General features: G+C 41.7%; 2 protein-coding genes across 2 annotated transcripts; both read left to right on the top strand.

Annotated features, from left to right (window-relative positions):
• Positions 1-353: 353 nt before the first annotated feature.
• LOC106577660 (oocyte zinc finger protein XlCOF6) lies at positions 354-2,965 on the top strand. Its single transcript, XM_014155977.2, has 3 exons — positions 354-663; positions 792-1,052; positions 1,421-2,965. Exons 1-3 carry the CDS (start codon positions 484-486, stop codon positions 2,957-2,959), a joined length of 1,980 nt encoding a protein of 659 aa, XP_014011452.1. The 5' UTR covers positions 354-483; the 3' UTR covers positions 2,960-2,965.
• A 1,362-nt stretch (positions 2,966-4,327) lies between these two features.
• Positions 4,328-9,811, top strand: LOC123723672 (zinc finger protein 436). Its single transcript, XM_014155974.2, has 3 exons — positions 4,328-4,635; positions 7,609-7,869; positions 8,060-9,811. The coding sequence occupies exons 1-3, from the start codon at positions 4,456-4,458 to the stop codon at positions 9,803-9,805; spliced, it is 2,187 nt and encodes a 728-aa protein (XP_014011449.1). The 5' UTR covers positions 4,328-4,455; the 3' UTR covers positions 9,806-9,811.
• Positions 9,812-12,399: the final 2,588 nt, after the last annotated feature.

A 12,399-nucleotide genomic window follows, 5' to 3' on the forward strand; every position in this document is an offset into this window, starting at 1 on the left:
ATTATTGGAACCATTTCCCTGTTGGACCGATAGGTGTTATATGACACCTCCACTGCTCTATTTTCTTCACTGTTAAGATGGAAAAGTTGCAGGGCTCATGTTACAAGATGGTAGCCTAGCAGTTAAGAGCGTTGGGCCGGTAACCGAAAGGTTGCTGGTTCAAATCCCTGAGCTAACGAGGTGAAAAATCTATCGATGTGACCTTGTGCAAGGCACTTAACCCTGATCGCTCTGGTTAATGGCGTCTGCTAGATTACAAAATTAAAGATTGACCACTAGAGGGCGCACGAGGCTGTTAGAGGAGGGACTAAGTTTTGACATCCAGTACAGCAGGTGGCAGTAATGCACCTTTCTATGTCATGTCAAGTAGGCAGAAGGATATATCTACGGTACTGTCTTTGATATATCCGTGTGTTCAACTTCATCAGTTTTTTTTGTTAAAAATGTAACATTAGCGGTTGATAATTAACTACCAAATACAAGATGTGGCAGCCCGATCCTTTCCACAATGAGTTGGTCTCTATTATGGATGAATTAATGACGTCGTTGGAGGAGGAAATTGACAAACGAATGGCGTTCTCGGTCTCCTCAACACAATACAGCACAGACATTGATTCAGGAGAGACAAGGGAAATTGAAAGAGAATCCAAGTTGGAGGTAAAAGTAAGTGGCCGACTTTACTTCTACAAATACGAAATGTTATCTTCCGTGTTAATCATTTGTTTCATATAACCAGCATGGATACAGCTTGTTGTTGAATGACAAATAAGTAGCCTGTTCTCTGATTGTAGGTAGAGTTGACATGTGTGATGAAACAGTTCGTGAAACAGACTATCGCCAAAATCAACCAGTTGATCTCCAAAGGCACTGCAGCACTGCGTTCAGAGATATGCCAGAGTCAAAGTGAGATGAAATCTCTGAAAATCAAGCTATTGGAGATGGCTGATAGTAAGGAAGTACCTGAAAATACAGTGGAAAGAACCCTACAGATAGAGGAAGAGGAGGAATGGACGGAAGCACCATTATCACCAGAGTTTGCTGAGGATTTTGAGGTATGTTATATTTTGGGGGTTGAAGTTATCTGTGAGAATGAGCCTACTACTTTTATTATCCGGGGCGGCAGGTAGGCTAGTGGTTACAGTGTTGGACTAGTAACCGAAAGGTTGTAAGATCGAATCCCCAAGCTGACAAGGTAAAAAAATCTGTTGTTCTGCCCCTGAACAAGGCAGTTAACCCACTGTTGCTAGGCTGTCATTGAAAATAAGAATTTATTCTTAACTGACTTGCCTAGTTAAATGAAGGTAAAATACATTTTAAAATCCTTGAATCCCAGGACTGACTGGTACTGCCGTTGTACCCTTGGGCGCTTCTCTGCGACTGAGTTACAATTCCAAAAATTACAACCCTTTTTTTTTTTCAGGTTGACGTGCCAACTCCCAGTGGTGACGCTGACAACACTACAAATGTCAAGAAGGAGACCACAATCAGAGCTAAAACCATAGTGATGGAACAGTCATTTATATCTCTAGCTAAAATACCCTCCTCCTCACTCATTGAGTCTATCAAACAGTCAGCGAGCAGGCCTACAGACAATCAGGCCACAAGTACAGACCCCCAAACTCCCAGTGGGGACTCTGTGATGTCCACCAGACCCAGGAGGAAGAAAATGAGAATAGAAGCACAACCCACAGCGGCAGAATCAGACGGAAGTGAGGAAACCGCTGATGACCAATGGGAGGAGGAGAATGCTAAAGCTGGACAAACCTCGAATGACAAATCTGTTCACAACATAAAGCCAAGGCCCAACATAAAGAAAAACACGACTACCACCACCAGGAAAGAGCACCACTGTCTGGATTGTGGTAAGGTTTTTAAGAATTCAAGTAATTTAAAACTGCATCAACAGACTCACACAGGAGAGAGACCTTATTGTTGTGAATTATGTGGGAAATGTTTCCCGACTGCTTGGAAGCTCAGAATACACCAAGCAGTTGTCCACAGAAGAGAGAAGCCGCTTGAGTGTCCAACATGTGGGAAGTGCTTTGCAACAAAGAGTTATTTGGACACTCACGCAAGCGTTCATTCAACAGAGAAACCGTTCCGATGCCTCGTGTGTCAAAAGTGTTTTAAAAGCAAAAAGGGCTTCAAGGAACACACAATGATGCACAATTCAAATTCAGATTCATATGCTTGTGACAAATGTCCAAAAACCTTCGTTAAGTTGAAATACCTCAAGAATCACCAGCTTACTCACAGTGGAGGAGGAGCTCACCGTTGTGAATTGTGTGGGAAAGGTTTCAAGACTCCTTCTCAGCTCAAACAGCACCAAGCATCAGTCCATAGGGGAGAGAAGCCATTCCAATGTCCCACATGTGGGAAGTGCTTCGCAACAAAGACAAATTTGAAAATTCACACAAGTGTTCATTCAGGAGAGAGAGCATTCCAGTGCCCTCAGTGTCAAATGTGTTTCAAAACCAAATATACTCTTAACGCTCATAAGAAGACGCACACGGACTCCAAGCCGTATTCTTGCGACAAATGCCCAATGACCTTTATTCGGTCGCATTACCTCAGAAGGCATGAAATCTCGCACATGACCAGCAAGCCGTTCGCGTGCAGCCACTGTGGGAAAGGCTTCAAAGGTGAACGTGGGCTCAAGGGACACGAACGCACCCACACCGAAGACCCACCTTATACCTGTGACGAATGTGGCAAGGGTTTCTATCAACACGAAACGTTTCAAGTCCATGCAGCCTTGCACACCGGAGAGAAGCCGTTCACCTGTGTTTACTGCAGTAAAAACTTTGCTCTGGCGTCCTACCTTAAAACCCACATTGCAAATCATCACTCTGTCACCAAACCCCACGTCTGTGGGAAATGTGGCAAGAAATATAAGGATTTCACCCATTTTAGAATCCATATGTTTCAGGGTTGTCAAGAGGCTGCAGCGTTGGCTTGACTTTTTATTGTTATTTTGGAATTGTGAAGTTGTAATATGTTATGTTTTCACTACAAACATGCGTGTTTCCTTGTACAGTACCAATAACGTTTGTTTTGAGTAGATTTTTTTATGTATACAGACTTGGCCAGTAAGGGGGATATATAACCCCCTCTTAAATTACCCCCCTGGTTGGATGCAGGTTAAAGGCACAAGCTGTAACTTTCATTCTGAAAATGCTTTGTCATTCATTGTTATTTTTGGAATTGTGATTAAAGTTGTAATGTTCTTGTTTCACTACAAACATGTATGTTTACTTGTTAATCAATATACAACCGTTAGACTTGGCTATGATAGAGCGCAGTATCACACATTTTGTTTTTAAGTCATTTTTTATACAGATGTCAGTATTGTTGAGTAGATGAACATCTAAAAAAAAAAAATACTTTGACCATGTAAAATATAAAGCTATAATGATAGTCACTACAAAACATGAATAATAGAGCCTATCACCCAGTAACTACTCAATGACGACTCAAGCCCTCAAGAAGTTTATTTCACAATAATACATTGAGCAGACTGACACCCTCCCTGAAGTAACACATCTCCATGTTTAGAAGTCATCAAGATCATGCAGGGCTGAATTCAATGATGTGAAACATTCTGACAGTTGCCTATAGAAATAGAATAAATAGAGCTGACACGATTCCTTATTCTAACAACCAACCATATCTGTTCTACACGACACGTTTCTGAATCTAACATTCTGTAACAACATCTCTCTGAACAGGTCCCAGTTGTGGCCGCTGTAGCTTGTGGTTAGAACCAGGAGTTTTCACATGACCACGTGACTTCACCAGGAAACATCGTCCACAGACCCTTTAGCAAAGTCAATGCACTATCTAGTAGTGCACAACAGGTGGCGGTATATACTTACCTCTTAGAAAGGGAAACGCGTAGAACCAGTGTCTGGTTCATTCAGCATCCAGACAGGCATCGCTATATAAGGCATGCATTATGCTTCAATGATACTGTTCGTTAATAATACGTAGACATTAAAATAGAGATCAATCAATGATTGCAGTGCGTGAGTCAGCTGGATATTGCAAATCAAAGTCATTATGATGACTCGACAGGAGTAGATGCCTTGCTCACCGAATGGGACATTATCCGTTGCGGTGCATTGAGATATCACATTATTTTATGGAAATAATTTGCCCCGAAAGTGTGCTATGAAGAAAACATTTTTACAGCGAAAGACTGAATTATTTCCTTCGTTGTTTCGGTGCAAAGTTGCAGAGAACGTGCTACAAGACCGACCACTAGACGGCGCACGGGGCTGTTGGAGGAGGGACTACGTGTTAACATCCAGCTCAGCAGGTGGCAGTAACGCGCCTTTAAATATAATATACAGCAATGTTAAGCTTCTCGTCGAAGAGTACATCCGTTGGTGCGTTGTTGTTGTCCTTAACATTTTAACGTTAGCGGTTGATAGCGAATTAACTACCAAAAACAAGATGTGGCAGCCTGATCCTTTCCATAATGAGTTGGTCTTTGTTATGGATGAATTAATGACGTCGTTGGAGGATGAAATTGACAAATGTATGGCGGTCTTAGTCTTTTCCACACAAGACAGGACAGACATTGATGCAGGGGAGACGGGGGAATTTGAAAGAGAATCCAGGTTGGAGGTTAAAGTAAGTGGCTAACTTTACTTCTCCAAATTCGAACTGTTAACATGTGTGCTAATTAGTTTGCTATTGATAGTGCAGGTTGGCATTTATTGAGAAGGCTCATGTACTGTAGTTTAAATAAATAAAAAAATACTGGAGGCAGCTCTGCAGAGTGGTCTCTAGCAGGCAGAGCAACAATGTCATCAAATCTGATTCTTAAACCAAACATTAACCACACTGCTAACCCTAATGCTGTGTTTTCATACATTTTTACGATATAGACCATTTTTACTTTGCTGCTGGCCCATCTAAAGGAAACTGCCTCCAGAGTAGGGTTGCCAGGTTGTGGTAATATTTCTCAAAACCCGCCCACAATGCCGAGAGAACTAGCCCAATTTCTTTTTCTGGCAGCAAAGAGAACTGCCACATTTGAACCAATAAACACTTTCTCCATAACTAGAAGCTGCTCTCAGATTTTTTTTCTGCCAACATCCATCAAATTCCTTAAGTTTCTATTTGTATTGTACTGTAGCCTACATGTTTTTGTGTTATGTTATGTGTCTTGTATGTACCATTCTTCACCACACATGAAGTCCCCTCCCAGGAAATAAAAGTTATTAATTGAATAACGTTATCGAGTGAATTAAGAATGATTATACAACGGGTGGGTCTAATCCTGAATGCTGATTGGTTAAAACTGCATTCCAGCCAGTGTTTATTCCACAAGTTACCACTGGCTAAATCTATTATTTTAAAATAAATGCCATAACAACCATCCATGTATATAAAAAAAAAAAGTGATAATGCCCTCGAAGCCGGTGTTTTCGGGTGGGTATGTTGGCACGGTTTGCCGGCCCGAGACGAAACAACACCCGTGCCAATATGTCCTCCAAACACCGGCTTCTCCGTCATTATTACTTAAATATCGACGTAAGATTTTTTTTAAATGGTTTTCTATCAAAATAATAGTTATTGCGAGTTAACGTGATGTAATAAAGGAATCTGAATATGTCGCAAACTCGCCAGATCATTTTCCATCAATGGATGTCGATTTAACTCATTTGACTGGAATGATTAAACATTAAGGCCAACGGGGGTTTGGTATATGGTCAATATACCACCACTAAGGGCAGTTCTTATGCACGACGCAACACAGTGCCTTATTGCTATTATAAACTGGTCACCAACATAATTAGACCAGTAAAAATAAATGTCTGATATACCACGCCTGTCAGTCAATCAGCATTCAGGGCTCAAACCCCCCAGTTTATAATTGTAAATAAATTGCCTTTGCACGTGCATAACTATAGATAAATCCGGCAGTAGAGTTTGAGTGATGAAAGTTGGACAGAGTATCTCGAAGTCTCAGCGCAAGAATCACATGGACAATTCTTTTGGCTATTCTCTGGCAATTGTGCCGTTATTATGTGCCAGATGTCAAGACTACAAACTGCTATAAATTGCCTATTTGCGAGATTGACTTGTCATTTCTAAAATCTGGGTTTATGATTGTAATTCAACTTTGCCATGGTTTGCTTAGCTAGATGCAGGTCACAAAGACAGTAGCCCCTGATAGGCCTGCGTCTCATTTCAGATGGCCAACAGTAGCGTAGGCAAGATGTAGCCTAAACTGAACTATTTAGCAGCTTGCTTAGTTCAAATTGACAGACTAATTTATTCAGCATGAATAGTGAGGCGATTCGAGGTAAGACGTATTTGTGTTGCCCAATAGCCTGCTGGAATAGGCTGGGGTCGTAATTGTAATCACTGATTCAAATGTGATTCATAAAATGGATACGGGCTGAATATGCTTGTCAACAACAGCCAGTGTTAGTTTTTTTTTACCCCTAGCCTAATCTGACTGATACCGTTAATTGCATTCTAACAGCAGTTTATTGGCAATTGTGATAGAGCAGTGACAATGATCACAGTTGATAACTTCCAATTTTAATTAACTAAACATGGCCATTAATAATTGCATAATAACACAAGGCTACAACAACAATAAGTAAAGGTATAGGCTATTTATTGAATCTGTTTGCCAGCTCTAGGTACGCTACACAAGTGGCACAAATTGATTTGCAATGACTCCAGTGATCATCATTTCAACATATTTATTGTATCAAATGGTAGGCTACATTTGACTATTAGGCTACTTGATAGCCAACAGATGCAAATGTATCATTCTCCACATTTAATGTTAGTTTCGTTGTGGACTTTTGCCCGTAACAGAAGCACGCGAGGGAGTTCCATAATTTCCATTTCAAATTTCTACTCACGTGGTGCTCGAGACCCAAGAACTGAGTGAAACCCTTCGCCTAATACGGTTTTCTATAAGTGAAGTCCAGTTTAAACCACCTCCAAGCAACAGTATCTAATGCGCTCTAGTGCTCCTAAAGTCGTTTTCCAGTGCTTTGTTGCCATTATTACTTGATACGCATCAGCGTTAATATGTTTAATGGAAAAAGCGTTGGAAATAGGTGTCTCCATAATGACGCTCTAAATAGCCTACCTACAACTGGTGAAAAGATGTCACGATGTGCCCGCGTGCTGCTCCGTCTCCTCTGTCACTCACGTGACTCTGCGATCTCTCAGGGTTTCCCAAACTAGTTCTCCCCCCATTTTAGTTTTTGCCCTTGAATTATAATAACCAACTCATTATCAGGGGGGCCCCAGGACCGAGTTTGGGAAACCCAGTCTCAACACAAACACCACTCCGATCCTCCCCACCATTCACTCAGCAACAGACTGCCTAATAGTCAGCAGCAGCAGGTCACAGCTAAATTAAATCTATATGATTTTTTAAAAAGACAAATGCTGTGTGTGGCCCAAAAACACACAACCGTAACATCATTTTCAAAATAGGCTAATTTGGCGAGAGAACCGATGACGTGGCAACCCTCCTCCAGTGCAAGACTCATGATGACAAACATCAACAGCTTGAAAAAAGGTTGTTGTGGAATGAAAAATAAGTGTATATCTGTTCTCTGATTCTAGGTCCAGTTGACATGTGTGATGAAACAGTTTGTGAAACAGACTCTCACCAAAATCAACCAGTTGATCTCCAAAGGCACTGAAGCACTGCGTTCAGAGATATGCCAGAGTCAAAGTGAGATTAAATCTCTGAAAATGAAGCTATTGGAGATGACTGATGGTAAGGAGATACCTGAAAAGACAGTAGAAAGAACCGCACAGACAGAGGAAGAGGAGGAATGGACGGAAGCACCATTATCACCAGAGTTTGCAGAGGATTTTGAGGTATGTTATATTTTACATGTTTGCAAGAATTGTGCATTCTGACCATGGGGTTGACGTTATCTGTGAGAATGAGCCTATTACTATTATTATCCTTGAATCTGAAGACTGACTGGTACTGCCGTTGTACCCTTGGGCGCTGCTCTGCGACTGAGTTACAATTCCAAAAATTACAACCCTTTTTTTCCTTCAGGTTGACGTGCCAACTCCCAGTGGTGAGGCTGACAACACTACAAATGTCAAGGAGACCACGATCAGAGCTAAAACCATAGCGATGGAACAGTCATTTATATCTCTAGCTAAAATACCTTCCTCCTCACTCATTGAGTCTATCAAACAGGTGGCTATTGCAGACAAACAGTCAGCGAGCAGGCCTACAGACAAACAGGCAGCAAGCAGGCCTACAGACAAACAGGCAGCAAGCAGGCCTACAGACAAACAGGCAGCAAGCAGGCCTACAGACAAACAGGCAGCAAGCAGGCCTACAGACAAACAGGCAGCAAGCAGGCCTACAGACAAACAGGCAGCAAGCAGGCCTACAGACAAAAAGGTAGCAAGCACGTCTACAGACAATCAGGCCCCAAGTACAGACCCCCAAACTCCCAGTGGGGACTCTGTGATGTCCACCAGACCCAGGAGGAAGAAAATGAGAATAGAAGCACAACCCACAGCGGCAGAATCAGACGGAAGTGAGGAAACCGCTGATGACCAATGGGAGGAGGAGAATGCTAAAGCTGGACAAACCTCAAATGACAAATCTGTTCACAACATAAAGCCAAGGCCCAACATAAAGAAAAACAAGACTACCACCACCAGGAAAGAGCACCACTGTCTGGATTGTGGTAAGGTTTTTAAGAATTCAAGTAATTTAAAACTGCATCAACAGACTCACACAGGAGAGAGACCTTATTGTTGTGAATTATGTGGGAAATGTTTCCCGACTGCTTGGAAGCTCAGAATACACCAAGCAGTGGTCCACAGAAGAGAGAAGCCGCTTGAGTGTCCAACATGTGGGAAGTGCTTTGCAACAAAGCATTATTTGGACACTCACGCAAGCGTTCATTCAACAGAGAAACCGTTCCAATGCCTCGTGTGTCAAAAGTGTTTTAAAAGTAAAAGTGGCCTCAAGGAACACACAATGTTGCACAATTCAAATTCAGATTCATATGCTTGTGACAAATGTCCAAAAACCTTCGTTAAGTTGAAATACCTCAAGAATCACCAGCTTACTCACAGTGGAGGAGGAGCTCACCGTTGTGAATTGTGTGGGAAAGGTTTCAAGACTCCTTCTGAGCTCAAACGGCACCAAGCATCAGTCCATAGGGGAGAGAAGCCATTCCAATGTCCCACATGTGGGAAGTGCTTCGCAGAGAATAAAAATTTGAAAATCCATGCAAGTGTTCATTCAGAAGAGAGAGCATTCCAGTGCCCTCAGTGTCAAATGTGTTTCAAAACCAAGTATACTCTTAACGACCACAAGAAGACGCACACGGACTCCAAGCCGTATTCTTGCGACAAATGCCCAATGACCTTTATTCGGTCTTATTACCTCAAGATTCATCAAGCTTCGCACCTGACCAGCAAGCCGTTCGCGTGCAGCCACTGTGGGAAAGGCTTCAAAGGTGAACGTGGGCTCAAGAGACACGAACGCACCCACACCGAAGACCCAACTTATACCTGTGATGAATGTGGCAAGGGTTTCTATCAACACGAATCATATAAAGTCCATGCGGCCTTGCACACCGGAGAGAAGCCGTTCACCTGCGATCACTGCGATAAAACCTTTGCTCTGGCGTCCTACCTTAAAACCCACATAGTGAAACTTCACTCTGTCACCGAACCCCACGTCTGTGGGAAATGTGGCAAGAAATATAAGGATTTCACCCATTTTAGAATCCATATGTTTCAGGGTTGTCAAGAGGCTGCGGCGTTGGTTTGACTATTTCAAAAAAAAAAGGAAAAAAAAAAGAATTGCATATAATTGGAAATGACAATTTCTCTTCTTTCTAATGTTGGAGGGGATCAAAATATATATTGGAAATATACGGTGGTCTATGGAGGTAGGTGGGATGGGCTGAGAGTAACTGAGGGGTGAGATTAGAAACTCATAATCTATGTAATAGTTAGGACTGAACACCATATCATGCATACTGGAAATGCCTGAGTACCATTTAAGGTGTAATGTGTATATCAAACTATTTCTGACATGTAATACCTTGTATAAAAATACTATTTCTGACATGTAATACCTTGTATAAAATAATGTGTATGAATAATGTGCATGTAAACAAAAATGGAAAACAAAGTTACTTTTTTCATGCATGGGATAGATTGGCCAGTAATAAAAAATAATAGTAAAACAAAATTTTGGAGGGGACCTACAACCCCCCCCCCCTTTTTAAATTACCCCCCTGGTTGGATGCAGGTTACAGGCACAACCTGTAACTTTCATTCTGACAATGATTTGTCATTCATTGTTATTTTGAAATTGTGAATAAAGTTGTAATATGTTCTTGTTTCACTACAAACATGTATGTTTACTTTGTTAATCAATATACAACCTTTAGACTTGGCTATGATTGAGCACAGTACCACACATTCGTTTTGAAAAAAATATCTATACAGATGTCAGTATTGTAGAACATTGGATCAAAACATACTTTAACCATGTAATGATAGGCTCTATTATTCATGTTTTGTAGTGACTATCACCCAGTCACTACTCAATGATGACTCAAGCCCTCAAGAAGTTTATCTCACAATAATACTGTGGGCAGACTTGACACCCTCCCTGAAGTAACACATCTCCATGTTTAGAAGTCATCAAGATCATGCAGGGCTGTATTCAATGACGTGAAACATTCAAGAAGGGTGTGATTGCGGCCTGTGGAAAAACTCATACTTTTATTTACCTTTTAACCCACATTTTAATCGCACGGACAATCAGGGGAAATCCAGAATATCAAACGTGTCATGTAAACACAAGCCACATGAAGGAACCAATGCTTGGGCGGGGGGGGGATTCCTGCAGAAGCCTGAAGAATGCCCACATGCAGGAACACCCTGAATTGTGGGCCTCATTCACACACACTTGCATTCTGACAGTTGCCGATTAGAAATAGAATAAGGAATCATGTCATCTACTCTACATGAGGCTGCTGAGGGGAAGACGGCTCATAATGATGGCTGGAATGGAATTGTATAACTCATGGAAACCATGTGTTTGTTATCATTCTATTTATTCTGTTCGAGCCATTCTAATGAGCCCATCTTTCCCAATGAATCTGAACATTCTGTAACAGCATCCTTGGGCGGATTCGATTATACTGAGCCGCGGGGCAGCGGGCAAAGGCCCGTCAAGTCACTGGCCGAAAGCGGGGAGGAGCGCCCTTCTTAATTGGGTCACTTTTGTTTTGGGCCGACTTCGCTGTGAGCTTTAAACAGGACACCTGGCTCGCCCGGGAGGCAGCCCCGTTCCAAATCGAATGCAATCAACTTTCAACCAATGTAAAACAGTCCTACATGGGCGCCCGGGCGAGACAAATCGAACCCCTTCCTGAACAGGCCCCAGTTGTGGCTACAGCAGCTTGTGGTTAGGGCCAGGAGTTTTCACACAGTGGGAAACCATCAGGGCCCTCTACATCCTCAGAGAGTGCCTAAGGATAGATACAAATCTGTATATATTTTTATATATTATAATTTGTAATTTTGTTTTCATTGATTTTAATATTTTTTTGTCTTAATTGTAATGATCTTCCATTTGAATTTCTTCAGTTTGTATTGGAAAAATAAGGGTTAATATCCAAGAGAGAAAATATCCAATCAGAATTTTTCTTTGGTAGTCTCTTAGTAGAAATAATCTAGCTGTGCTCAACGCTCATTGGCTAGACCCTCAGGCTTTGAATAGAAGGCAACAGCCAACGTCGTTGACATTGACTTCAATTAGAGCAGCATTTTGGAATTGACAGTAGAATCAACCCATCACAAATTGTCTTGTAATAGGTGGGACAATTGTATGATGTATACGTCACTAATTCAGAGCCAATAGCCAGCCGTATCTTGTTTTCTCACACTTGAGCCTAGCTAGCTGGCTAGCTTTTTGCGGTGAGTGTATGTAATGATGGCAACTGCAGAGAGAGTAATCAAGGACGATGTGGTGGCTAAATTGTTGGCATCGCCCTTTTCAAGACTAACTTTTAATGAAAAATTAAATCTTGTACAGACCGGGAGACCAACTCCTGCACTGCCTCATTTGGTGCAACGAGGAAAGAGTTAATAATTATGAGCGCTATCCGTGGCTGTGAGCTGACCAAAAAGCTTTACTGTTGGAATTGCCTACTTTTCAGCACCGATAATAGCTCAACCTGAACAACTGGTTTCAAAGATTTAGCCTGTTTGACAAAGTCAGCACTTCGACACCAAATTCAACTTCACACCTGCGAGCTACAATGAGTAAACATTTTTGAGAAAAATGCTGCTAGGCCACCAAGATGAGAAGAAAAAAAATATTGCTTTCTTTTAGTTTACCAGCAC

This window comes from Salmo salar, chromosome ssa18 (genome assembly GCF_905237065.1).
Source record: "Salmo salar chromosome ssa18, Ssal_v3.1, whole genome shotgun sequence".
NCBI lineage: Eukaryota > Metazoa > Chordata > Actinopteri > Salmoniformes > Salmonidae > Salmo > Salmo salar.

Bases quoted from the DNA above. Each gene is read 5' to 3' on its own strand.
- LOC106577660 (XM_014155977.2), top strand. From the start codon at position 484: ATGTGGCAGCCCGATCCTTTCCACAATGAGTTGGTCTCTATTATGGAT. The intron at 664-791 runs GTAAGTGGCCGA...CTCTGATTGTAG, and splicing joins AATCCAAGTTGGAGGTAAAA to GTAGAGTTGACATGTGTGAT. The intron at 1,053-1,420 runs GTATGTTATATT...TTTTTTTTTCAG, and splicing joins AGTTTGCTGAGGATTTTGAG to GTTGACGTGCCAACTCCCAG.
- LOC123723672 (XM_014155974.2), top strand. From the start codon at position 4,456: ATGTGGCAGCCTGATCCTTTCCATAATGAGTTGGTCTTTGTTATGGAT. The intron at 4,636-7,608 runs GTAAGTGGCTAA...CTCTGATTCTAG, and splicing joins AATCCAGGTTGGAGGTTAAA to GTCCAGTTGACATGTGTGAT. The intron at 7,870-8,059 runs GTATGTTATATT...TTTTTCCTTCAG, and splicing joins AGTTTGCAGAGGATTTTGAG to GTTGACGTGCCAACTCCCAG.